Consider the following 27,346-nt stretch of genomic DNA (forward strand, 5'->3'; position numbering starts at 1 on the left):
TGAGGCGGGTGGATCGCTTGAGCCCATGAGTTTGAGACCAGCCTGGGCAACATGGCAAAACCCCGTCTCTACAAAAAATACAAAAAATTAGCCTGGCGTGGTGACATGTGCCTGTAGTCCTAGCTACTTGGGAGGCCGAGGTGGGAGAATTGTTTGAGTCCAGGAGGTGGAGGTTGAGGTGAGCCAAGAACATGCCACTGTACTCCAGCCTGGGTAACAGAGTGAGACTGTCTCAAAAAAAAAAAAAAGGAAAAAAAAAGCTGGGCATGGTAGCATGCACCACCTGTAGTCTCAGCTACTTGGGAGTCTGAGGCAGGTGGATCAGTTGATCCCAGGAGTTCGAGACTGTAGTGAGCTGTGATGGTGCCACTGTACTCCAGCCTGGGAGACAGTGCAAGACCCTGTCTCAAAAATAAATAAATAATCAAACAAGTAAAATAAAATAAGAAAAATAAAGAGACCCAGCAGGTTAATGACTTTGGCAGACAATATCAAATTGGTTCAAACCGCAGATTCTGGAGCCAGACACAAATGGGTTCAAATCCTACCTCTGCTAATTACTAGTCGTTGGGCAAAGTCAGCTCTTGACTGGTAGACCAGGCCTGTTTTACTACCACTAAATGCTCTCAGTAAGATTGCTAATGTCCTGAGTCATTTTTCTGATGGAGAACTCAGTAACTGAGTCATCTTCCCTTCCCCTCCTCACCCCAATCCCAATTCCCCTCCCAAAGAGCACAGGGCACCCAAATATCTCTTGACCTGCCCAGCTACGCTGCATATACCGGGGGCACCCAAGGACAATCACCTCTTGAGGAATAATTTGCTGTCACTTTCTATCTGGCAACCTCTACTGGAAGTCACATCCAGTGGAGGAGTCTGTGTTCACGAATAGGAAAAGGGCTGTGCTTGTGACAGGAAGGTATGAAAAAGAGACCATGCGTGACCCTTAGAACCTATGTGACCTTCGGTGCCTTGGGCTTTGGAGTCTTCTTCTTTTTTTTTTTTTAGACGGTGTTTCACTCTGTCACCCAGGCTGGAGTGCAGTGGCGTGATCTTGACTCACTGCAACCTCCATCTCTCAGGTTCCAGTGATTCTCCTGCCTCAACCTCCTGAGTAGCTGGGACTACAGGCACATGCCACCATGCTTGGCTAATTTTTGTATTTTTAGTAGAGACAGGGTTTCACCATGTTGGCCAGGCTGGTTTTGAACTTCTGACCTCAAGCGATTCGCCTGCCTCGGACTCCCAAAGTGCTGGGATTACAGGCGTGAGCCACCGCGCCTGCCATAGTCCTCATTATGAAAAAAAAAAAAAAAAAAAAAAAAGCAGCACTGGGGGTTGGTTTGATCATCACCAAGGGCCTCCACAGTTTCAAGATGGCATGCCTCAGTGATCCCAGGTACCAGGAAATATGACCTGTCACCTTAGCATCCAGACATTTCCCTGAGAAGTTTTTCCCATAGGCACAGACTCTGACAGAGTATCTGTGGAGTGAATGATGATTTGGACACTCATGGCCTTGGGAAGTTGGCCTGACGTGGTCTGACTTCAGGGCCATCAAAGCACTGTCTTGAGGGACTGCTCTGACCAGTCACAGCTGAGTGACAGAGCTTAAGATGGAGCCAGCTTCCCTGTGCAATGGTGAGTGAGCCTACAAGAAAGACATTTCCCACAGGAGAGGCCCGGCCTCCTCTGGACATGGAAGCTGCCCTCCTATGGTGAGTGTGAGAAGGGGCACCCAATGTGCTTCCTCGTGGGGTGCAGCGGTGTGGCCTGTCCAGGTATGTGGAAGAGCTGCTCCTTGTTCTTTCTCTCAGAGAAGTCTTTGTTGGTTATGTTAGCCAGGGTTCTCTAGAGGCACAGAACTTATAGGATAGATGTATCTGTAAAGGGGAGTTTATTTTATTTTATTTTTTATTTTTTTGAGACGGAGTTTTGCTCTTGTTGCCTAGGCTAGAGTGCAGTGGCACAATCTCAGCTCACTGCAACCTCCGCCTCCTGGGTTTAAGTGATTTTCCTGCCACAGCCTCCCAAGTAGCTGGAATTACAGGCGTACGCCACCATGCCCAGCTAATTTTTTGTATTTAATAGTGCTGGGGTTTCACCATGTTGGTCAGGCTGGTCTTGAACTCCTGACCTCAGGTGATCCACCTGTCTCGGCCTCCCAAAGTGCTGGGATTACAGGTGTGAGCCACCGTGCCTGGCCTAAAGGGGCGTTTTTTAAGGAATATTGACTCACATGATCACAAGGTGAGGTCTCACAATAGACTGCAAGCTGAGAAGCAAGGAAGCCAGTCCGAGTCCCAAAGCTGAAGAACTTCGAGTCCGATGTTCCAGGGCAGGAAGCATTCAGCCCCAGGGGAAAGATGGAGGTCAGAAAACTAAACCAGTCTAGTCTTTCCACATTCTTCTGCCTGCTTTTATTCTGGCTGTGCTGGCAGCTGATTAGATGGTGCCTACCCAGATTGAGGGTTGGTCTGCCAGTCCACTGACTGGAATGTTAATCTCCTTTGGCAACGCCCTCACAGACACACCCAGGAACAATACTTTGCATCCTTCAATCCAATCAAGTTGATACTCAGTATTAACCATCATAGTTGATATAGCTGCTATGAAGAAGGTTTTCGTACCATCTGAAACTCTTTGAGCAGCAAAATTCTGCTCAGCATCCTAAGCTGCATTGAGAATTAAGCTTTGCAGCATAGATGGAGTAAGGCTGTCATGATCTTATACATGCTGTCACAGTCTCTGCATGTATGGTGAAGTTCCAGGTGCCTGACACACGATGTGCTCCACCCTGGTGACATGTCCACCCCAGTGCAACTCCAGCCTCCTGTGCCTATGTTTAGAGGCATACTGTCCCTTGCAATGAAGGGCTGCCTTCTTTCTCTATTCAAAAGAGGCCATATCAGTTTGATTTATCTTTCTATAAGTCTGATCATGAATAACTTAAAACCCTGAGTACCAGTAGTTTTCAAGAAAGGCAAATCCAATTTCAGGGTCAGCATCAGTTTATGAGAATAGCAAGTGCAGAGGCATCATCAGAATCCCCTATGGATCTAAAACAAATGTCTGTGCTTGGCCCCACACCTGGAGATCCTGATGGAGTAGATCTAGAGTGGGCATAGGCATCTGTGTTTTATTCTCTTTCTTTTTTTTTTTTTTTGGGACAAAGTCTCACTCTGTCACTCAGGCTGGAGTGCAGCAGTGTGAACACCTGGGTTCTCATCATGTTGCCCAGGCTGGTTTCAAACTCCTGGGCTCTCATCATGTTGCCCAGGCTGGTTTCAAACTCCTGGGCTCAAGTGATCCTCCTGCCTTAGGCTCCTAAAGTGCTGGGAGTACAGGCGTGAGCCACTGCTCCCAGCCACATCTGTATTTTAAAAAGTCCCATAGATACAACCCACATATCCATTGCAGGAGACTGGATACACAAAGTGTGGCTTATCCATGCAATAGAGAGCTAGCTGCTCAACAATAAAAAACAAAAAAGCTGTTGATACATGCAACAACACAGAGGAATCTTCTAGATATCAGGGTAAGTGAAAAAAGCCAGTCATCAAAGAATACATAGTGTAAAATTCCACTTATATGAAGTTCAAAAAAGGGCAAAACTAATACATGGTATTAGAAATCAAAATTATAGTTTATACTGAATGGGGGGAGTGGGATTGACAACAAAGGGACACGAGAAAAGTTCCTGGTGGTGATGAAAATACTCTGTACCTCGTTTTACGTGATGGTCTGTGTGGATACACACAATTTCAAAAGTAAAAAACTGGCTGGGTGCAGTGGCTCACACCTGTAATTTCAGCCTTTGGGAGGCCAAGGCCAGAGGATTTCTTAAGGACAAGAGTTTGAGACCAGCATGGACAACATAGCGACACCCAATTGCTACAAAAAATAAAAAATTTGCCAGATGTGGTGGCCTGTGCTAACAACTACAAGTCCTAAGTACTTGGGAAGCTGAGGCAGAAGGATCACTTGAGCCTAGGAGTTCAAGTTAACAGTGAGCCACGACCACACCACTGCACTCCAGCCTGGGCAAGAGTGAGACCCTGTCAAAAAAACAAAACAAAACAAACAAAAAAATAACAAACAAAACAGCAAAAAACCTTCACAAATGAAACCCTTAAGAGATATGCATTTTATTGTCTATAATTTATAACTCATTTAAATAAAATGGCCTAACTTCCCCTTTAGACCCCAAGCCAGAGTCTTGCATGGGTGCCAAGGAGTGGCCTAATCAGTTCAGCCCAGCCATAGACTCAAGAAAGGAAACACTTTCCTGTTCCCTGCCTTATATTATAAAATCCCCCATTTTAATTTACTTTCCAGGATTTCCCTCACCCTTTCTCTGTCTTTTGGATTAAAAAAAAAAAAAAAAAACCAAAAACCCAGGAAACCCAACATAGAACAACCAGCTTAATAATGAATCCATTTGTCTTCAGACACTGTGCCCCTCTCCTGTCTCCATTTCAGCAGCCACATCCACATTCCTGGAAGAAGTTCCCCTGCTTCCAGGCTACTTCAAGTCTCATGATGTTGATTGAGCATCTACTATGTGCCAGACCTTGGTGACCCCTTTACTAAGGCTACCTCTTTTCTTTTCAAAATAATCCTGAGAAGTAGATGTTTTTATTGCCCCCCATTTCCAGATTAGTGATCAATAAGAGGTGGTAATATAATGTCCAAAAGTGATGTTTTAGTTTGATCCAGCTGCCATAGCAAAACAACATAAACAGCAGAAGTTTGTTTCTCTCACTTCTTGAGGCTGGGAGGTCCCAGATGAAGCAGCAGCAGACTCAATGTTTGGGGAGGGCCTGGTTCCTGTTCATAGGCCGATGCCTTCTTGATTAAGTCTCACGCGGTGGAAGGACCTAGCTGACTCTCTGGCGTCTCTTTTATAAGAGCACAAATCCCATTTTACGCTCATGAAGTCATGAAGTCACCTCCTAAAGGCCCCACCTCCTAATACCATCACCTTGGGAGTTAGGATTTTATTTAGACCGCAGCAGGTGACATTAGGTTAAGTGGAGGAGGCAGGGTTAGAACAGTGATTGCAAAACCTCTTAGAATTTAAGACCCCTTTCCTTCCAAGGCCTGAAAGGCAGACAGGCGTTGGAGATACAGGTGACTATAAAAGGGGCAGAGCTCCTCCCTTGAGCATGCATTACCTGCCCAGTCGCTAGAATTCAAGTCAACCAAGCCCTCATACACCCAGGCCGTCCCATGTTCTCTGGCTCGCCTCTTGTGGTAGCTCAGAAGTGGCAGCCTCAGGGAGACTTCTGTTTGGTACAACTTAGAAGGAAGCAAGTGGGAAATGCAGATGTCTTTGCTTTTAGGATTCTGGCTCCCTGAGATCAGAGGAGTGGGTTCCCATACGGGGGTGGCGAAGCACAGGGAGAAGCATTGGAGCAGACTCTGTGCGTGTGTGTGTGTGTGTGTGTGTGTGTGTGTGTGTGTGTGTGTCGGCGCGCCTGTGCGTGGAGGGGGATAGCTGTACCCAGCGCGAGGCACTGGGGGAGGAGGAAGCGGTAGCAGAGATCTGAATAATTGATTCTTCAGCCGCACCAGACGCCCGGGAGCGGGCGGAGAGCGTGGTTCCAACACCACGGACAGCAGTGCGCGCCGCCGCAGGCGCCCCCGTCGCCAGCCAGCCACCTATCCTGGCCTTATTTGCCGCCGTGCGCTCTCGGAACGGGTGGCCGCGCTCCGCGTCGCCGCCGAGGAACTGCGGGGTCTGTCTCGACCCACCTAGGAGAGAGGCTGCGGGCAGGAGACGCTTTCGCCCGCCGGAGCTTGAAGCTTCTTGGGCTTGCGCGGGGGCTACTGCGTCTCGCCGGCTGAGAACAAGTCCCTAAGTTGGTGTGGAGGGCGCCCCTACCTTCCTTCTCCTCTTCCTCGGAGGCCACCGCAGCAGAAACACGCCCCGGGAACCCAGCTTTGCCAGTGCTGTGAACCAGGGTGTCCAGGCGCTCTCCGGACTCCCGCTGGGAAGTGGGGAGCCGAACGCCCGGCGCGGAGCTGGCCCAGCAGCGAAGGGCCCAGAGGGAGCTGCCTTTCCCCACCCGCGCCTCTCTCGGCCGGGGACCGCGGGGATCCCCGGCCACACGCGCGCGCGCTCCCACACTCACTCACTCACACACACACGCACTCGCCCTCAAACACACCAGCCCGGAGCTGGGCTGCGGAGAGGGTGCTCCGGCGCGCTCAGGGGACCAGGCAGTTGCCGTCCGGAGTGGGGCAGGAAGCGGAGCTAGGGATCTTGGAGGGGAGCTCCTAGGGCTTGGCCGGATCATGGGACCGGGTGAGCACTGAGAATCGCGGCCGCAGCCATCAGCCCTGGAGATGACCAGGAGCGGCCACTGCTGAGAACTATGTGGAGAGAGGCTGCGGTGAGTGCTGGCGCGGGACGCCGGGCCTGGGAGGCCCCCTTGGAAAGGGGGAGGTGGGAGGCCTGAAGAGGGAGGGAGCGGCAGGATCACAAGAGGGTCGCTGCGTGGGAAAGATCCACCTCCCTCGGGGAACCGGGACCGCGGGAGCCCGCGTCCTTCCCTCCCCCTCTCCTACTGCTGGCTCGTCGCAAACTCAGCCAGCGCCCCCCCCACCCTCGTTACCTCCTCTTTCTCTCCCTACCCCCCTCGCTCAGCAGCTCCCGGTCGCACAACTCCCAGCAGCCGGCGCTGGGGAGGTGGTAGGGGGTGCGGGTGGAGGTGCCCAGTTAGCTTCTCGTGGGTGGCCAACCTGGGGCTCCCATTCTCCTGTGCACCCTGGAGTGGAGCTCCCGCTGTCAGCCACAGGGGCTGAGGATCCGCACTGGGGGCGTCGTGGGCACCGGGCTTCTGCTTCCCCCCTCTTGTCTAGCCCCCCCTGGGCGCATAGGGGGGCTTGTGAGCACTGCAGACTGCAGCCTTCCCCTCAACCCTCCCTCCCCTCGCTGGTGGGCTGACCCTGCCTCTCCTTCTCTCCTCCGCCCCGTTAGAGCCCTGCTGCAGAGCCTCCGGCTGGGATAGCCGCCCCCCGTGGGGGCGATGCGGACAGCGCGGGACAGCCAGGGGAGCGCGCGGGGGCCGCAGCATGCGGGAACCCGCTAAACCCGGTGGCTGCTGAGGCGGCCGAGATGCTCGTGCGCGCAGCGCGCCCCACTGCATCCTCGACCTTCTCGGGCTACAGGTACGTCCCAGCGGGAGATCAGGGCTCCGTGGGCCAGGGAGGAGGGAGACTCGACCGGAGGGAGAGCGGGAGAGGGATCAGGCTAGAGAGGGAGAGGGAAAGCGGGAGGGAGCCCAGCGGCGAAGCGCAGGAGGGGCACCAGGGGGCGCTGCGGCTCCGCGCTCCGCGGCGCTTACCCAGGAACGCCGAGGCCGCTTGGAGTTCGCCTCAACTTCCCCCGGCTCCAGCAGCGTCCGTCCCGAGAGGCGCGCGTCAGGGCACGCGTGCACGACCGCGCTGGTATTTGCAGGTACGCAGGGCTGTGCACCTGCCGCCGTTCATGCGTGTGCACCACCTGAGGACATGTGAGGACTCTTGCTGGCCGTGGGCACCGCTACAGCAGTCTGAGGAAGTGCGCAGAAAAGCGCGCGTGCCTATGAGCGTGTGCGGCCCACTGCCCACGTGCACCTAAGACTTGGCAACAGCGCCCGCAGTAGAAAGGCTAGGGAGGGGCTGTACAGTCCACGTCCGTCTGGGAGCTTCTTAGGAGCCTACCTTTCCCCCTACGCACGTTCTTTGCCAGCTCCTACGCGCTGGCCCGCGGGGGGACGCGCCTACTCTCCAGAATTCAGCATTGCACACGGCGCGCGTGAGAGAGGGTGTGTGTGTGTGTGTGCACGCGCGCGTGTAGGGGTGGGTCCTGGGCCCACTGGCAGTTGAGTGAAGGACTCTCCACGGCCCCTTGGCTCGAGGTGGGGCGAGCCCCAAGTTCCCCCAGGCACAGCGGAGCCTGGGCCCACCAGGCAGCCTCCTCACTCCCAAGCACTTGGGGTGTACTCTGCCTGAGAGGAGCCGGGTCTGTAGGTGGGGCTGGGCGTAGAGCAAAGTGTGTGGTGCTCACGACGGGCTCGCAGGGGGCGGGGTCAGCCAACTAGCTCAGCTGTCAAGCCGGGACGCCGGGTCTGAGCGCCGCCTCCGCACGCCCTGCCGGGTCTGTAGTTCGCTCCGCGCCAGCAGGGGGCGGGGTTGATAACTTGGTCCTCTCTATCCCAGGTGGGAGGGGTTGGATGGAGGGTTTATTCTGTGCACCTACGAGCTTGGTGGGGTACAGAACGCGCGCGGCGCTTAGGGTCTGTGGCCCGCAGCGAACTTGGGGAATGCGGTGGGGGACATGGACAGAGTTGGGGATGGGGAAGTGCCTGGAGACAGGGGATGAGGAAGCTGGATGCGAGAATGGGCTGGGGGCTGGAGAATTAGCTCGGATTGGAGTTGTAGATAGAGTTAGAGATGGATCGAGGGATGTGGATGGCGTCGGGGATTGGGAATGGAGTCCGTGATCCCAGCAGCCTATCCTGCTGCTGAGTTCCATGCCTGGCTCCTAGAGCAGGGGACCAAGTTGGTAATCCCTTTCTTCTGGTCGCCTTGCTCACGGCGGCCCTGCCTCTCACTCTTCACCCTGCAGGGACCGTCAGTGGCGACTATGGGCAGAGTGGGCTATTGGACCCTGCTGGTGCTGCCGGCCCTTCTGGTCTGGCGCGGTCCGGCGCCGAGCGCGGCGGCGGAGAAGGGTTCCCCCGCGCTGAATATTGCGGTGATGCTGGGTCACAGCCACGACGTGACAGAGCGCGAACTTCGAACCCTGTGGGGCCCCGAGCAGGCGGCGGGGTTGCCCCTGGACGTGAACGTGGTAGCTCTGCTGATGAACCGCACCGACCCCAAGAGCCTCATCACGCACGTGTGCGACCTCATGTCCGGGGCACGCATCCACGGCCTCGTGTTTGGGGACGACACGGACCAGGAGGCCGTAGCCCAGATGCTGGATTTTATCTCCTCCCACACCTTCGTCCCCATCTTGGGCATTCATGGGGGCGCATCTATGATCATGGCTGACAAGGTAAGGCCGGAAGCTGATGCCCTGCCAGGACCTGGGAAGCCACCAGCTGCATGGCAGCTGCTGCAGGTCTTCGGACGCCCCTAGAATTTGTCTTGATGTGAAGTAAGGGTGGGGGTGGGAGGGTCGTGGCCACTGGCCCTGGTGAGAACCAGGTCTTGCCTCTCCAACCCAGAAATGAATGGAAATGCCTTTTGCCTTGTTTCTGAAAATGGTGTACACAGGAGCACTTTGGTGTGCGTGTGCCGGGAAGAGCTCGGAAAACTGAGAAGTAGGCTGTGGGGTGGTGGTGGTGGCGGTGGTGGCATGTTTGGAGATTTACGAGTACCATGGGGCCCAGAGGTGGGCCCAGGAGCGCTGGAGACACATGCTTCCTATTTCCACAATGCCAGTTTTACCTGATTGTTTTGTGGGAAAATGTCCATTTTTTCCTCTTATGGTAAGTGACTAAAACTATTTCTAAAAATTATTAAATGTGGGTAGGTTCTGGAAGAAAATGCAAAGTTTTTAGGTAAAGCACAAAAGGGCAGAAAAAATGTCATGCTTCCTCCGACTCTGCAATTAGAGGAACAGAGGTGGGGAGTTTGAGAAGCCCTCGGCCAGAGGAGTGGAGGAGAGACCCGTTCCTCAAGGGGATTGGGTGGGAGTGGAGAGAATTAACTCCAAACCCAGAGCATGAAGGGCCTGGCATTTTCCTTACGTGTTCTCTGTCTGGCGCTCCAAGGCCCTCAGATGAAGAAGTTGGCTCCTGAACAAAGATGGGTCTTGGTACTAAAGTTGGAGAGTCTCAAAATGCAAGAAAGAGTGTAAAAAAATCTGTTGGCTTCGAATGAGAGGGAGGGTCTCTTTTGTGGACAGCCTGGGAGCTTTGGTTTGGAGAAGAAGGGAGAGAGATTTGAAGATTTGAAGTTATGACAGCCTGGTTTGGGAATTACACAGAAGTGGAGGGAAGGAAGAAGGCTGGAATGAAGAAGTAAAGTGAGGAATGAGAAAAAAGGGAAAGATTGGAGTTGGGTGTGTACTGTCCTCTAAGTCCTGAGAAAAGATTGGGAGTTCAGAAGGGGAGGAAAGAGTAAGTGTACTTGTGTGCCATGGTCTCTAGCCCTGAGACCTTCTTGGAGAGTGTTCCTTAGATGGCAGGAGATACTCTAGTGGAGTGAGCAGACATTCACTGTAGCGCTTTCCTTTTGATGCTCCCAAAGCACTTTTATATTCATCACATCACCTTTTGCTTCTGTTTCAGCAATTCCCACCGGCTCCTTTGGGAACCGTATTAATTCTTTCGGGTCTCCTGGGCTGCAGCACATTCAGCTGAAGCACGCAATTGATGCAGTGTCTTATTAAACGTTCATTTTAAATGATTTGCAGCCTAGCAGAATTCCTGTGTGTGGTTGAGCATTTTCCCAGTCAGTTCTCAGTTTTAGAGGGCTCCTCTCTGGGAAGAAGAGAGTAGGGACTATCCATGCTCTGCCACCACTGACAATTTCAGAACTGGAGAGAATCTTAGAGTTTCTTAGGGCATGCTGTAACTTTCAGATGAAGTGACTGAGCCATAGGGGAGTTAAGGGACTTTGCCAAAACCACATAGTGGGTGATGTAGCTAGGTAGCTGAATTTCTGATCCCAAGCTGTGATCTTCCATTCCACTAAATCAAGCCCATACTTTAATGATGTCATCCATCTTCAGGAGGGACAAGGGATCAGTTTCATTTTGTGGGAGGGGCTGAGCACAGAGAGCTGTGATGAATCACAGCCTAGAGGGCTTTTGTATGGGAGGGGCCAATCTTCTAATGAAGGCACTGAGGGAGAAGAACAGCCAGTTTCCAGCCAGGCCTTGGAGTGTGACTTTGGGATTTAAATATTAGCACGGATCCCTTCTTCCTTCTTGAGTTTTTCTAAAGGAGCGATAGACAAGAAACAGTAACCATACTGAAAGTGAAATTTCTGGATCCATGAGAGTTTGGCATAACCCAATGGAGAAATCTGGGAAAAGCTGAATTGGAAAAGGTGATGTGAGACTGGGAGGTTCCGGGTAGGCTTCCGCTCTTACTTCTAAGTGTCAGCCGATAGGTATGTGGCTCAGGCCCTCATGTGACTCATTCATCCAAATGTAGGCAGAGAGAAGCCGGAAGAGTGTACGGTCATGGAAGGGAACCCCCTTGATAGGCAGTGACCCTGCCTGCTAGTGAATCTTGACCCAGTGAATGGCAGGCTCTGACCAACTAGACCAGCAACTATTCTTCCCTTGAAGGGGGCATTAGAAAGTTTTGAGAAGTCCAGGGAGTATGGGTGGAAACATTCTTCTCTCCTTTGGGATGAAACTGCCTTTTGGGGATGTGGACCAAAATGTGACCTCACGTAAGAACAAGAAGAGAAAAAGGAATCAGGAAAGGGCAAGAGGAAGATGAGAAAAGACATTTCCAGAGAAATCAATAATAGAGATTTAAGAGGGGTTGGAAAGAAGAAGAATGAAAGGGTCCATTGGTTCAAAAATGGGGGAGGGGATTCGATACTCCTGATTGTTGAGACTTTCAGAGTTGGTCTTGGAGAGATTGGCCCCTCTCTGTCATTCTGGTGCAACTGTAGGGAGATGAGGCAAGGTGGCAGGGAAGCAAAGAGCTCAGTGGAGGTAACATCGGGGTATATGTCACCATGTGGAACGGTGATATTGAGAGGAGTTGGGTGATATTGAGAGGAGTTGGTTTAAAAGGTGGTATTTTGAGAAACTGGGGATGTGTTTAGAAAGGAGATTGTCTGCGATGTGAACAGCCCTTCCTTCCATTAGTAACATATATAGACGGCTTGTGCTTCTGCCACATGTTTCATTTAGAACTGAACATTGAGTTTATTTGTCTCCAAAGAAACAGTCACGGTGCATTGCTTAACACTCTGCCTTGCCTCGTTTGCAAATGGTATTATGACTACAGCCTTAACCTCCCTAGATTGACAAGGCCTCTGCCTCCTGTTAAAATGATGTTGATTTGGTAAAGTCACGCAGAACACACCTGTGTTATATTTACTTCTAAATTGGCAACGTGATAGTGCCCCTGCCGGTAAGAATGGCAGTCAATTTGGTTATCAGTTAAAATGAACACACACACACACACACACACACATTTTTTTTAACATTTTTATTTTTATTTTTAATTTTACTTTAAGTTCTAGGGTATATGTGCACAACGTGCAGGTTTGTTACATATGTATATATGTGTCATGTTGGTGTGCTGCACCCATTAACTCGTCATTTACATTAGGTATATCTCCTGGTGCTATCCCTCCCCCCTCCCCCCACCCCACAACAGGCCCCGGTGTGTGATGTTCTCCGTCCTGTGTCCGAGTGTTCTCATTGTTCAATTCCCACCTACGAGTGAGAACATGCGGTGTTTGGTTTTTTGTCCTTGCGTTAGTTTGCTGAGAATGATGGTTTCCAGCTTCATCCGTGTCCCTACAAAGGACATGAACTCATCCTTTTTTATGGTTGCATAGTATTCCATGGTGTATATTTGCGACATTTTCCTTCTCTCTGTCTACTTGACCCTTGAAGAAAACAACAAAGCCTTATAACAATTGAAATGTCATGCAAATGTGGCAGATTTTTGTGGTGTTAATTTAATTTACAATGGAGGTGTTAATGTTTTGCTTGCATCATTGGGTAGTCTTGCAATATAACTAAATTAGAGGTGTAAATAAGGCTGGGTGAGGTGGTTCACGCCTCTAATCCTAGCACTTTGGGATGCTGAGGTGGGCGGATCACCTGAGGTCAGGAGTTCAAGACTAGCCTGGCCAACATGCTGAAACCCCGTCTCTATAAAAATTGGCCGGTGTGGTGGCAGGCCCCTGTAATCCCAGCTACTCAGGAGGCTGAGGCAGGGAGAATTACAGGAACCTGGGAGGTGGAGGTTGCAGCAAGCCCAGATTATGCCACTGCACTCCAGCCTGGGTGACAGAGTGAGACTTTGTCTCAAAAAAAAAAAAAAAAAAAAAGAAAATTAAAATAAATAAGAGGTGAAAATAATGCTTAATGTAGATGAAGTTCTAATCTGATCTTGGCTTGGCCATTTTGACCCTGTCTAAGTGAAATACACTCCAGCTGCAGTAATAGTCCCTGGTAAGCCCAGCATATGGGCTAGATCTTTACATTTCTGCTCAGTGTCCTTAACCCTCTCACCCCCCACTACTTCTCCCCATATTCCTAATTGCTCCATGCAGGAAAAGACGAGGCTCAGATTTTAGCTATATCCATCCATGCCAGTTATCACTTGGGTTTCGTTTTCTATGTTATTCCTATGCAAGCCTCATGTCTTCTGCCAGAGTGTAAGTCGTTTGAGGGCAGATTTTTAAAAAAACTGTGTTTATCTATATGTGTGTATTTCACATAACAAATGCTTCTCTCCTCCACAGACATAGAAAAATAATGTCTTTTCATTGTAGAGCACTTAGGAAATACATTAAAATTTAAAGAAGATAAAAATCTCTCTCCAAATCCTATCACCGTGAGTAAACATTACTGACACTTTGGTGTATTTCCTTTTATCTATTTAGTCGCATGCTCAGGATTTTATACTATATATGGTTTTTCTTATTGTGCTTTGCCCTCTGTGGACTTTCTTAGAGGATTCAAGATTTTCTTTAATTCTGGAAAAATCTCAGCCGCTACCTGTTGGATTCTTTCTTTCCATCATTCTTTCTGTTCTCTCCTTCTGAATATACATGCATATGTATAGTCATGCGTTGCTTCATGGTGGGACATGTTCTGAGAAATGGATTGTTAGGTGATTTAATCGTGTGAACATCACAGAGTGCACTTACACAAACCTAGATGGTATAGTCTGTTACACACCTAGGCTATGTGCTATAGCCTGTTGCTCCTGCATCATTTCATTTGTGTCTGGTCTATTATTTTATTTTAGAAAGAAACAGCATGGATGGTCTATTATTTTGACTATCTGTTGAGTTATGGATTTCAACAAGGATATACTTTATTTCCAAGATAATAATTGGTCCCTCTTTACACCTCCCTGTTTTTTTGTGTTATAAATAATGAAAAACTCTTCTCACTTTGTGCATGTAACTCCCTCCCCTGTCCCTTCAAAGATTAAAAAATACGTATTATAAAGTTATTCTCTGATTGATCTAGCATCTTTGTTTCTTCAGTTGTGAAGTCCTTCATTTGTAGAGTCAGTTAGTTGGATGTTCACATATGTTCTTTAATTTTTGTTTGTGAACTTATTTTCAAGGCAACTTTATGATTTCTTATGCCCTATATCTGTGAGGGTGTGTGTTTTAAGCCAGAGCCCATGTCAACAGCTCAGGTTTGTACTCTCTTCCCATTCTACATGGGCTGTGGTGCAGGCTTAGGAGTCCATCTCATGTAGGTGACTTCATTTTGGCTCCTTGACACAGATAGGGTCCTGCTTTTTGGCTGTGACTATTGGTGGATGGTGCATATGTTCTAGCACCATCCACAGCTAGTAACCTGATTCCAGGTCCAGTTCTTCCCCTTTTTGCCTGGATGGATATTGACACCTCTGTTCTCACGGCTCATAATGGACCTATCCTCCATGGATTATGTGGCTTTGATTCCTCCTTGAAACCCTGGAGTCCCGTCTTTCAGTCCATTTATTTTTAGGGATTACTCTGTATTTTTGATCTGTGATTCCCTTTTCTTATTTCCAAGCAATACTATGTAAATTTTAAAAATAACTAAAGATTTCTTTATAAATTCTATGTCTTAGGAGCAGAAAAGGAAGGTTACTGAGTGTGTTCACTCGGATTTTGACCCAGTTTTATTTCACAACCTGCTTTTATATATTTTTTTAAACTTGATTATGTATTCTTGGAATTTTCCTTTATCACTACATAGACTTCTTAAACTTGATTTTCAGTGGCTGCAGAGTGTTCAGTTCATACCACAACTTTTTAAACAATTTCTCTCTTTTTCCACCATTAATAAGATTCATTTGTGCTCCATAGGGGCATCCTTTTCAGCACCTTGCACTTGTCCTGCCCTTTGCGTTTGTTACACGGTAAATGTTTGTTGATTGAATGAATCTAGTCATTGGCTCCGATGCCAGCTTGTTGGAGCTTCCGGATGAACATATCACAATCTGGTTTAGGGCATTCGTGCAGTGTTTGTTCCCTCAATGCTGACTGATTTCATAGGTGTTTGCCAATTTTTCTCTTCTCTCTAGTGGGCAGATAATTACCAGCCATCCTGAGGATTAACATAAATTGGGGGGTTACATATAAAAGGCCTGTAGAGAACTGCTGAGTAACAGCTCATCAGCAGGAGGTGGAAGTTGGTGCTCTTGTAACCTGGCAGCTCCAGAGTTTGGATGCGAGTGACGGGCCTTCCCATTAAACACTGAAAGCTCTCGAAAAGGGCAGACACGCAGATCGGAATGTTGGTGGAGCCCACTCAGCTCCTGCTAAAGAGGCATCAGGTAGTTCCTGGGAGAGTGGGGAGACCTATCTTTAGTCTTTTCCATGAGGCATGTCAGATGTGATCATCAACACCTCCTCACATAAGTCATCAGAGACCAACAGGCATCCTCCCGGTAGCATGACTCATGCTGCAAGTAGCCCTCAGGGGTTGCTGGTAATCATTTGGGTGTCCTTAAGAGCTGTGGTCTGGTGGGTTTGGGGCGGTGTTTATCTTCTTTCTCATAGCCTCAGATGGAAAATGCTATTGTAGGCAGAGTGAGTGGGGAAAGAGAGAGAAAGAGGGCTGTGCAGAAGAGAAACAGGAACTGAATCTCTGGTTTGTAATAGAGAGTTGGTAGCCTCTGATAAGTTATCACATAAATGAGACATTATAAGGTTATTAATTGGTGTCTTTTGTTTGTCCTGCATCCCCCACCCTTGATCTTTCAACTTCTAATTCTTTGCCAACCTTTTAAAGTTGGAAGACATCCCATTGAAAAGAAAATCCAAACTTCATGCTGCTTTGAAACAGTCAGAAGGCCTGGCCACACTGGCCCCGATTCCCCCTATGGCAACAATTGGCTCGAGATCAATCTTATCCCCCAACCCCACCCACCACGATCCCTGCCCTCCCACTGCCATCCTAGGACAGGAGAGGTGCCCCTCCTTTCTTAAATTCCCAACAATCACTTCACTTCACTTCACTCATTTATGTTACATACACAGTGTCCTTAAGGCACTGGGCTGTGAGGCCTGTGATGTAGGTGAGGGAAGTAGCTCTTCCAGGGGCTGCTCCTGGATAAGACGGCAGATCTATGGCATGTATGCAACCATGGATGCCATGTTCACTGCTGCCATCATTAATCTCTTATAACATCTGGCCCTGTTGAGCCCACTGGCCTTAAGGCCTTCTCAACACAGTACTCCATGCAGCCATGATGAATCAACTTGAGTTGGAAGATCCAAGAAAACCTTGGACAAAGAGTCTGAAGAATGAAATTCAATTTCCAAAGATACCTGTGTGACCTTAGAAAAGGCCTTCACCTGTCTGAACCTCTGGTTCTCCTGCAAAATGAGGATTTGGGACAAAATAAGATCTCTTCCAGCTCTGAAAATTTTGTGCCCCATCAAGGAAAGACTGGCAACAAACATACTAAAATATGAATAGCAGTTATCTTTGGGATGGTAGACTCATGGCTGCTTTAATCTTTTAAAGAATGTCATTATCAAGTGGTTAACATATTGTACTTTGAGTTAGATTGCCTGAATTTAAATTCAGGGATTCTACCTCTTACTGGCTGGGTGATCACGGGGAAGTTCTTAATATCTTCAGCCTCAATGTCTTCATCTCTAAAATGGGAACAATAATAGCATCCACTTTATAAAGTTGTGAGATTTAAATGACATCATGGATATCAGTCCATGTCTCGATGCCTACCTTATAATAAATGCTTATTACAGGAATGCTATTGTTATTGTGTCTGCAATTTTAGTTTTTATTTTTCTCCAGTGTACATGTACTTTTTAATAAACAGAAAGAGTGATTAAGGATGATGTGGTTACATGAGGGAATGCTCTGCAAGAAACTGGGAGTGAATCCCACAGAACTGTCAGAAGTGGAGGGTCTAACATGAAATGATTTGTGTTTTCTTAACTGGGACAACCAGAAGCTTCCTTTGCCTTTGTAGGACTTGCTGAGAGCTTTATCCTGGCAAACTGAAGCTAAATGTGGCCAGCGTGAAAGTGATCGTAGGAGAAGACTATCTCATTGACCTTTGCACTAAATGACTCCACCAACTGGACCATATGTTTGCATGGGGCTTAGGGATTTAGAGTGTGGACATATATAGTTTCTCATTTTATCTCTGCCAAGGATTAATAACTCAGTGATAGCCTGGGGAACCTGGCAACTCCAAAGGTATTTGTTTAAAGAATCTCTATTTTCAGATGAGGAAATAAAGGATCTGGAGGTTGCAGTAATTTGTGCATTGTTCAAAGCTGTAACTAGAACCAAGGGCTTTGGGTTCTTATTCTTTTGCTCTTATTTTATTCCCCTTTAAGTTAAAGACTACGAATACATTTGGTTTAGGGAAGGGGCTCAGATTCAAGACAAATAACAGATTTTGATGTTCATATTTTGGTTGTCTTGACTAAAAGGATTAAGATGTTGGATGATGGAATTAAAATTCAAAACTTCAGATTGAAGTGATGGAGCCACTCTAAAGACTGCACTGGAGGTTCCTCCCATACCGCACTCAACTTTAATGAGGTTAATTGACAAAGAAAAATTGTATATATTAAAGGTGTACAACAGAATTTTTTTTTAAAAAGAAAACAGTGTTTCACTCTGTCGCCCAGGCTGGAGTGCAGTGGCATGATCATAGCTCACTGCAGCCTCAACCTCCTGGGCTTAGGTGATCCTCTCATCTCAGCCTCCCAAGTAGCTAGGAACACAGGCATGTGCCATGATATCCAGCTAATTTTTAAATTTTTGGTAGAGACTGGGATCTCACCATGTTGCCCAGGCTGATCTTGAACTCCTGGACTCAAGCAATCCTCTTCCCTTGGCCTCCCAAAGTGCTGGTATTAACAGGCATAAGCCACCATCCCCAGCCCCAAATAATATTTTGATATACAGGTAAATGTGAGATGATTGTCACCATCAAACTAACATATCCATTACCTCACATGGTTACCTTTATTGTGTGATGAGATTACTTAAGATGTACTATCTTAGCAAATTGCCCATATACAATACATTTTTGTATTGTCACCATGCTATCACCAGTCACCATGCTATACATTAGGTCTCTAGAACCTATTTACCTTACAACTGGAAGTTGGTGCCTTTTGACCAACCTCTCTCAATAGTTTGAAGAAGAATTTTCACTATTGCAGAAAGGGGGATATGAGACTTTCCAACTCACTTTGTCATAATGTGGCTGCCTCCGTTCCAGCTATCACATCCAACTCACTTGGGAATGGTTTCTGCAAGGGTCATGAACTGGTGTACTGCATGCTGAATCTGGCTCATAGATGCATTTTGTTTCGCCAGTACAGCGTTTTTAAATGCTTGAATTTTAATGTCTTTAGACAGCATGCATTTTGAAATTCACTGCAGCTGTCCCCACTCTGTTATCCCATATCTAGGGTGATTCATACATTTATGTTAATGATATGGTTTCTGTGAGTATTTGAGATCATGGTACTCAAATACAGACTTTTTATTTGTTTGCTTGTTTATTTTTTATTGACCAGAAGCTCAGCAGATCGTAAGTGGGGATATGTGGAGGCCACATATCTAGAAATATATGTGGGGGCCACATATGTTGTGGCTTTATAAAAAGTGGAGGCCACATTTATAGAAATATAATGTTTAAATCAAGGGAGGTGATAGCTCCATTATACCTCTTCTGTTGTTTGGAGTGCTTTCAGGTGCAAGTAACAGAGTATTTGACCAACAGTGTCTTCAACCGTTAAAGACATTCAGTTTTTTGCTTAGGATGGAGCCTCATATCTAGCTTAGTGACTTAATGTCCCACTGAGGACTCAGATCCTTTCCATTCTTCTACTTTGCCTTCCCCAGCTGCTGGTTTATCTGAGTCACAATATGGCTGCTTCTATTCCAGCCATCACACCTTTACTTCCTAGCATTCAAAACTGGAAAAAAAGGGAGAGAAAAATAAGCCTTCTTCTAGGGCCTCTATCCTTTCATTGGAGTAGACTTCCTCTTACATTTCAGTGGCCAGAACTGGGTCACATTCCCACTGCTCAAACAACAATGATAGAGATCCAGGATTCCTCTCTGAGAATGGGTAATTGCCACTGAGCAAAATTGCTTCTGCTAGCAAGGGTGTGGGGTGACGCTTCAATGGTGCAACTGGTGATGTCTCCAGCAACATTAACACCATTATTTGTAGAATTGCACTTAGTTCTGAGGAGTAATATCTAAAGATGGACGTTGAAAAATTGCAGTGCATGAAGAAAAAGGGCCTTTAGGATTGCGTAGACTCTAAATGAAATATATTAAGAGTTTCAGAAGAAGTATTTAGGGATGTTTAGCCTGGAGAAGGGAAATCTCAGAGGGGATATGGGAGAAGTGTTCAGATACTCCATGGGCTGTTACAAGGTAGAAGGTTAAGTCTTAATTTTGTTATTGTTGTTCTGGGGACAGACATAAGAGTGAAATTATTATTATTATTATTATTATTGTTATTATTGTTATTATTTGAGACAGAGTTTTGCTCTTGTCGCCCAGGCTGGAGTTCAATGGCATGATCTCGGCTCACTGCAACCTCTGCCTCCTGGGTTCAAGTGATTCTCCTGCCTCAGCCTCCTGAGTAGCTGGGATTACAGGCACCTGCCACCACCATCAGCTAACTTTGTATTTTTAGTAGAGATGGGGTTTCACCATGTTGGCCAGGCTGGTCTTGAACTCCTGACCTCAGGTAATTCGCCCGCTTCGGCCTCCCAAAGTGCTGGATTACAGGCGTGAGCCACGGCACCTGGCCAAGAGTGAAACTATAAGGAGTAAAGTTTCATCTTGATATGAGGAATAAGCTTCGGCAATTAGGTCTCTAACAGAAGACTGCGAGGATTCATGGAATGCGAAGGATATGTCAGGATATGATTGAGCTAACAGTGACTGCCTGTCCCTCAGGAATGAGGTGGAAAATTGGGCTTGCAAGGTTGGGTTGGGTCACCTCTGAGGCTCTTTCTTATTCAGACACTCTGTACCTCTCAAATCCTTGATTTTTAAAAAAAGATCTCCAAGCCTTGGTGCTTTAGGCCAAGCATTTGGCTGAAAACCAACATCCTCACTGTTTCCAAGTGTGTGAGTAATTCAGTATAAATTTGCCTGGCATGGAGGAGGAATTTATAATCCCTGCATCATCACCTCAAGTTCCCAAAAGACTTTACATTATCTTGAAGGTAGAAGATATTTGAAAAGCAGACAACCTATGTATATATCAACTCACACACACATATATAAATAAAAACATAAGTAGGTCAGCCGGCGTCATATTTACTAGTGAAAATGTTTTTGGCTAAGAAGCTCATCTACAGAAGACAATGTTTAGAATAATTGCCAATGATCTCGAAATGGGGTGTTTTTGCACTTATATCAGCTTAATCATTATTACTTAATAAAGTATATTCAGCTTGTTTTGCACATCTTACTGTAGTAATATATTTGTATTCTAAAGAGCCAGCCAGTCTCCTCTCTGGTTTTTCAGTTGGCAAATTATTCTTTTTTGTTAATTGTATTCTCCTGCATTTGGGACATTGCTTATGACAGAAAATGCTCTAGATACTACTCTGTTGTTTATTCACTTCTCCTATTCCCCCACATCCCCCCAAAGAAAAACGAACCTGAAATTGCTTTCCACATGCTTTCACTTTCCATTCAAATTTTGGAACTTTCCATGGGATGGCAATTGATATATTGTCTCCATTTTTCAAATTTTGAAATAGATGTTGATGTACAGAGTAAAAAAATCTAAATAATACAATAGAGCATTCAGAGAAAGAATATTTGCTCCATTAATGCATCGCAGATCTTCGAACTCAGGTTCCCTTCCATGGAAGTGGCTGTGTTACCCATTTCAGGAGGGAAAATATTAATTAGAATGGCAGTGCCTTTCTTTTTGTGACTTTTTTGCTGAAGTTGGCATATCGAAAGGATCTTCTCTTAAACTACAATCCCTGACTTGAAAAAGGTTAATTGTTTCCATTGGTCCCTAACAGTGACTTTTTTTGCCAAAACAAAAATAAACTCACTCTAAAGTGTAAGTTGTGATTTCCAAAAATCACTAACACCTTGAAGCTTGGCTCACAAACTCACTCAAAGAATTGAAGATAATTTGGGGTGATTTTGGGGGAGTCAGGGACCACTTTAAAATCTAATGAAGGCTATGGACCCTTCCAGAGGAGTGCATGTTCATAAACATGCAGTCAAAATTATGTGCAATTTCAGGGGATCACAGACCCTCTGAAATCCTTTCATAGACTTCCTTGGAATTGATTTATTTATTGGTTTATTAACACAGTTGATCCTTGAACAATGCAGGAGTTAGGTGCATTAACCCCCATGCAGTTTAAAATCCATGTATAACTTTTGATTCCCATAAACTATAGCCCACTGTTGACCAGAAGCCTTACCAATAACATAGATAGTCAATTAATACAAATTTTGTAGGCTATATGTATAATATAGTAGATTCTTAAGTAAGCCATAGAAAAGAAAATCATAAGGAGAATCATAAGGAAGAAAATATGTTTGCTATTTAAGTGGATGTGGGTCATCGTAAAGGTCTTCATCCTTGTCTTTACATTGAGGAGGCTGAGGAGGAGGAGGAAGAGGAAGGGTTGGTCTTGCTGCCTCAGGGGTTGGCAGAGGGAGAAGAAATTTGCATATAGGTCGACCCATGCAGTGTGTTGTTCACATGTCAAATGTATGTTCATTCTTCATACATTTCTTGGCTTTGTCCTTGGGCCAAAATGCTTTGTGGATGCATCTGTGATCAACTTGTTTCAGAATCTAGCTGGGGAGACTCATAATGCAAACCCAGTATGATTGTATTCATGGGACCATGGGAATGCAGAGGAGGGACAGCCTCATCCACAGGTCTGAGGGTCGGGATCTGGGGTCAAATTGGAGAGCTGGTCTAGAAGAGGCTTGTGTCCTGGGTGCCTGCCCCTACAGGTTGTCATCCCCCACGGCTGAAGATGAGCTGTAGAGGGAAGGCTGGCTTACAGAGGAGCAAAATTGAGTTCACAATCTAAGCCTTCCTCTCCTCTTAACCTGTTCCTCAAGGCTGCCAGTCTTGAGTGGTCTTGATAGCTTCCAAATTCTCCTCTGGGTGGCATTTCTTACCATCAAACATTGAGCTTTTTGCAGATTTCTGTTTTATTGTCACAAATGGCTGAATGTCTCCTGCTCTATCTTGTCTCTTCAAATTAGGAATACCTGCCCAGGAAGAGTGAGTGGCATTTGAAATCCATATTGTCTTGCTAGTCTGCTGTCCTAGGGGTGAAAGAAAAAGACATATTTTCCAGGCGAATTGTTTTAATGCTAATATATCTGTAGGACTGAGGAAATGTAGTGTTAGCTGACTTGGGTGAGTAGACTCAGAATCATGTGAAGAAGCTGCGGAGCTGTGGAAAAAGGCAGGCTTGCTATAGTTCTGGTGCTAGGGTATGTGCATGGCTTCCACGAATGGGATTTTAAAAATGGCAGGCCTTGGGCGAAGACCTCAGCTTCGTGGTCAAATTTGCACTTTAGTTAAAAAAAAACTTGCTATTGGTTTTGCCTTGATTAATTGATACTAGTTTTTCCTCTTCTCTTCTCCTCTCTTGTTTTTCTCTTCCCTCCCCTCCCTTCTCTCCTCTCCTCTCCCCTCCGCTCCTCTCTTCCCTCCCCTCCTCTCCTCCCTCCCCTCCTGTACCCTCCCCTCTTCTCTCTCTCTCACTCTCTCTCTCTCTCTCTGTCTCTCTCCTGTTTAGTGGCATTAAAAGAAATATTTTTATCATGGACCCACTGCTGGATCATTTTAAAGCAAATCCAAGACATCATTGCATCATTGTATTCATCAGTATATATGTCAGTATATATATATATATATGTATATATATGTATGTATATATACGTATATATATGTATATATATGTATGTATATATATACGTATATATGTATGTATATATGTATGTATATATACACGTATATATGTATGTATATATACGTATATATGTATATATACGTATATATGTATATATATGTATATATGTATATATACGTATATATGTATGTATATATACGTATATATATGTATGTATATATATACGTGTATATATGTATGTGTATATATACGTATATATATGTATGTGTATATATATATCTAAAATATAAGAACTTTAAGAACTGTTAAAAAAATCACAGCTAATATACAAGTAATCTATACATACGCATTTGAGAAGATTTTGTGAGAATCAGGGCAGTATAAAGAAAATAAAAATCGCCTTTACTCTGACCATTCACAGACAACTGCTATTAACATTTTGGTTTATTTCCCTCTAGTCTGTTTTTCTATACCTCATTTACAAATACATACTATATAATTTTATAGATAGCTTGTAATTTGCTTAACATTTTATCATGCAGCTTTCAGATTACTTATAAACATTTTTATCTTCTATGTTTTCCATTCTGTGGATATATCATGATTTACTTGATAATTTAGATTTTCTCCAATTTTTTGCTATGAAAACCAATACTTTGACATCTTTGTAATGAAATGTCTGCATCATAGATTATTGACTTTTAATAGAATCCATTACTGAAATTAAAGAGTTTTAAAATTATCAGTACAGAACCAATTAAGTTTCCGTTAATTTGTTCCAGAAAGATTGAATCACTGGACATTTCTAATAACTATATCTTAAAGTATCTCTGTCACTTAACTCTGGCTGGCTCTTGAAACAGAAATTTTTCTGATTGGCTAGACAAAAATATTATCTCATCGTTATAATTTGCATCTCTTCTAAGACACCTGCCATGGAATATATTTTAATTTAATCATCGCTTTTTTATTCTCTAGGTATTGCATATTTTAACTGCTTTGATATTTCCCATTGTGTAAATGGAAAACCTCAGAGAACGATGGCTTCCAGTATAACATACAGTGGAATAATTTGAATTTCTAAAAAATAATAAATATTTTGAAGCCTGGCAGGGAGTTCTATGATTATTCATTCTTCATCACCAGGCATTGCTCAACCATTGTCTCTGTATCAGTGTTGTTTCAATAATTGCTTTAATTAATGTAAAATTTCCCAGCAGAAAATCATTTTGTGGGACCCCACTGTTATGATTTGCCAGGAGTCTAGGTAGAGACTCATGTCCAAGTGGGCTGGAGTCATGTTCGTGTCCCAGGATTTGTGGGGAATGGTGGGGATGGGAAGCCCTTGTTGGTTCCTTTCTCTAAAAAAGCAGAGGCAGGGTGAGGTTGTGCAGGGTCCATCCCGCAGACCCTGACCCAATGACAGATGAATAAATTTCCCTGACGCAGATATTCTGCTTTGCCAGTCCAGCTGAGTGTCCGTGCCACTTATAGACACCAAGGAAGGTTCTGTACAGAGTCAGTGGCCACGGCCTCGACTTGCCAGTGAGACTCACATTTATTCAGTAAAGATTAATTGACAAAGGTTGTGAGTAAACACATTGGTGGGTAATTAACCTGGTTGCCTCTACCCCGGAGAGAGCCATCGTGCACCCAAGAATGATCGAAAGTTGGTCTTAAGACCACGTGAGTAAACAAGCTAGTTAGATAAACTGCTCTGCCTTCCTTTGTACCCACTTCAAGCTATTTACTTAAGGTAAGGATTAGGTTGCCTTCAGCCATAACCTTATCCTGAGACTTTTGGAAAAACCTTCAGCCCTTCCAAGAAGGTTTGTGGCTATTCTCTATAACCAAAATTTTTCCCACCAGCCTGACTGAATCCCCACAAGGTTGTAACAGGAACTGCCTTGTGATAAGAAAGGGATATTGCCCGGGTGGCAGGGAGCAGTAAAATGAGTTTTAAAAAAAGTGGGAGAGATTTAGGTTTGATATTAACAACTGTGAGGAATACTCAAAATATTTAACCACTACAGCACTATCAGAGCTGAATCAGAATAGATACTCTCTTTGTAGAATCCTGGAGCACCTGTTATGTGAGGTGTTAATCCTTTAGTGGCTGGTTATGGGGAGGTGGGGGGTTCCCGAGGGAGGGGTGGCTGAGTGGCAGGGGGCACTTGGGGTTCCTGGAAGATGTGGCTATTCACAAGCAAAATGGAAGCATTTCAGTCTTTAAATAACCAGTTCTGCTGCACCAGTGCACACCAGCCAGGATATCAGCGAGATCTCACGTGTCATTTATGCCAATGTGTATGCAGAAGTTTTCTCGGGGAACTGTCTAGAAAAGGACACAGGATGGCTGTCTCCTCTGCCATATATTAGCCATGCCCTGAAAAACGGAGGTAGGGCTGAGAGCATTTTGAAGATCTCTTTCCTAAAATATGGAAATAGAAATGTGCTTCCTGCTAACCTTCCACCTTCTGAGCTTGGTGCTTTGGCTTGTCTCTTGTGGGTTAATTTTCTAGCTGTCTATCATAAGCCTGCCTTTCTTCCATGAAAAGCACAGGAGCTGAAGCCAGCTGTCCATGCCACCGCCCACTCCCCACTCCCATGTTCCCTGTCTTCTAGGGCAAGAGATTCCCAAACAATTCCTGTTTTCACTGGGGTTGAATGAAGAGGGCTGTTTTAGTCTCTGGTTTTGGGGTGTGATGTGCTCATTTGCAGAAGCATAAAAATAATCTTGTAACTCACCAAAAAATACTCCACAGCCTAAATTAACTTTGTTAAAGATCAACTTTCAAAAGAGAGCCTTGGATGTGACTTCGTGGGATCATGTGCATAGTTTACTTGTAGAGTCTGTGGCTTCCTTCCCTCCTCCGAAGTAGGAAATCCTCCATCCCTGTCCTGGTTCATGGAGGTTTTCAAATGGGCTTCAGGAGAAAGAAGCACGTCTCTGGTTTCATCCGAGGGCAGGAGAACCCTGTGATATGTTGTTTATTGTTGAGAATGTGCTGAATTGTGTCTTCCTAAAAGTCATATATTGGGTCCTAACCTCCAGTATCTCTGAATGTGACACTTTGGAGCTGGAGTCTTTAAGAGTAATTATGGTAAAATGAGGGCATATAGGTAAGCCTTAACCCAACATGACTGGTGTCCTTATAAGAACAGGAGATTAAGACACAACATAAACACACAAAGGGAGGACCATGTGAAGACACAGGGAGAGGATGGCCATCTGTAAGCCAAGGAGAGTTTCCAGAGGAGCAATCCTGCTGCTCCCTTGTCTTAGACTTCTAGCTTTGAGAACTGTGAACAAATTACATTTCTGTTGTTTAAACCACCTTTGCTGTAATAAAGACTGTGATCCTTTGTTACAGCAGTCTGGGAAAATGAATAGAGAGAGGTTGGGAGGTAGTTAGAGCTTAATTTCAAGCCTCCTCCTCACTCCTCTTCTTTAACTGAGCCTCAGGGGAGTGAAGACACCTCAGCTCAGAACCCAGACCTCCACCTGCTCTAACACTGACTTTGTTCTTCTCATGTGGGCTCCGTTTCTGGACACTAGGCTCCTGCTTTGAGGAACTGAGTCCCTGTCTTAGAATCCTTCCTAAAACCCTTCTAGGACTTCTAGGTTCAATGCTTCTCAGGAATTTTTACTCAAATCGTCCTAGGGGGTGTGGTAGACAGAATCATGCCCCCACCACCCCGTCTTCCCCACCCAAAGACATCCACATTCTAATTCCTGGAACCCGTGAATACTAACCCTATATGGCTAAAGAGACTTTGCAAATGTAATTAAATTAAGGATCTTGAAATGGAGAGACTGTTCTGCATTAGCCTAGGTGAGTCCAATTTATAATCATTCCTTATAAAAGGGAGGCAGGGAGGTGAGAGTCAGAGAAGGAGATGTGGCAACAGAAGCAGAGATTGGAGTGATGCACTTTAAATATGGAGGAAGGGGCTGTAATCCAAGGAATGCCAGCATCCTCCAGAAGCTGGAGAAGGCAAGGAGATAGGTCCTCCTCTACGGCCTCTGGAAGGAATGCAGCCCTGCCAACTGCTTGACCCACTTCAGACTTTGGACCTCTGGAGCTGTAAGAGAAAGAATCTGTGCTACTTAGAGCCACTAAATTGGTGGTAATTTGTTAGAACAGCAATAGGAAGCCAATACAGGGACAGAGTCTGATAAACACATGCTCTGCACATCAGGCTGTGCCCTTTGTGGCCTTTTCTCTGAGTTTTATCTTAAAAATTCGTGCAGATT

At 45.8% G+C, this 27,346-nt stretch overlaps 2 protein-coding genes across 4 annotated transcripts in view; one reads left to right on the plus strand and one right to left on the minus strand.

Annotated features, from left to right (window-relative positions):
• Window positions 1-4,262: 4,262 nt before the first annotated feature.
• On the minus strand, window positions 4,263-7,082 carry LOC131382359 (uncharacterized). The gene is made up of 4 exons (XM_058433937.1): window positions 6,954-7,082; window positions 6,669-6,873; window positions 5,888-6,136; window positions 4,263-5,757 (listed from the first exon to the last, which is right to left on the minus strand). Exons 1-4 carry the CDS (start codon window positions 7,080-7,082, stop codon window positions 5,342-5,344), a joined length of 999 nt encoding a protein of 332 aa, XP_058289920.1. The 3' UTR covers window positions 4,263-5,341.
• Window positions 5,473-27,346, plus strand: part of GRIN2A (glutamate ionotropic receptor NMDA type subunit 2A) — a 418,206-nt gene continuing 396,332 nt past the window's right edge. For 2 of the 3 annotated variants that reach the window (XM_032144796.2, XM_032144798.2), the window contains exons 1-3: window positions 5,473-6,398; window positions 6,986-7,176; window positions 8,618-9,049. In XM_032144796.2, the coding sequence (XP_032000687.1) occupies window positions 8,636-9,049 (414 nt within the window). In that variant the 5' untranslated portion in view covers window positions 5,473-6,398; window positions 6,986-7,176; window positions 8,618-8,635. Of the gene's footprint in view, window positions 6,399-6,985; window positions 7,177-8,117; window positions 8,147-8,617; window positions 9,050-27,346 lie in introns of those variants that run through there. The other variant, XM_032144797.2, reaches the window with a different exon arrangement.

The sequence above is a fragment of the Hylobates moloch genome, unplaced genomic scaffold (assembly GCF_009828535.3).
Source record: "Hylobates moloch isolate HMO894 unplaced genomic scaffold, HMol_V3 SCAFFOLD_23, whole genome shotgun sequence".
NCBI lineage: Eukaryota > Metazoa > Chordata > Mammalia > Primates > Hylobatidae > Hylobates > Hylobates moloch.

Excerpts from the sequence above, each read along its gene's own strand:
- LOC131382359 (XM_058433937.1), bottom strand. The coding sequence starts at position 7,082 with ATGCTGCGGCCCCCGCGCGCTCCCCTGGCTGTCCCGCGCTGTCCGCAT. Across the intron at positions 6,137-6,668 it reads AGCGCCGGCTGCTGGGAGTT|TGAGTGTGGGAGCGCGCGCG; the intron begins GTGCGACCGGGA and ends TGTGTGAGTGAG. Across the intron at positions 5,758-5,887 it reads CGAGGAAGAGGAGAAGGAAG|GTGGGTCGAGACAGACCCCG; the intron begins GTAGGGGCGCCC and ends CCTCTCTCCTAG.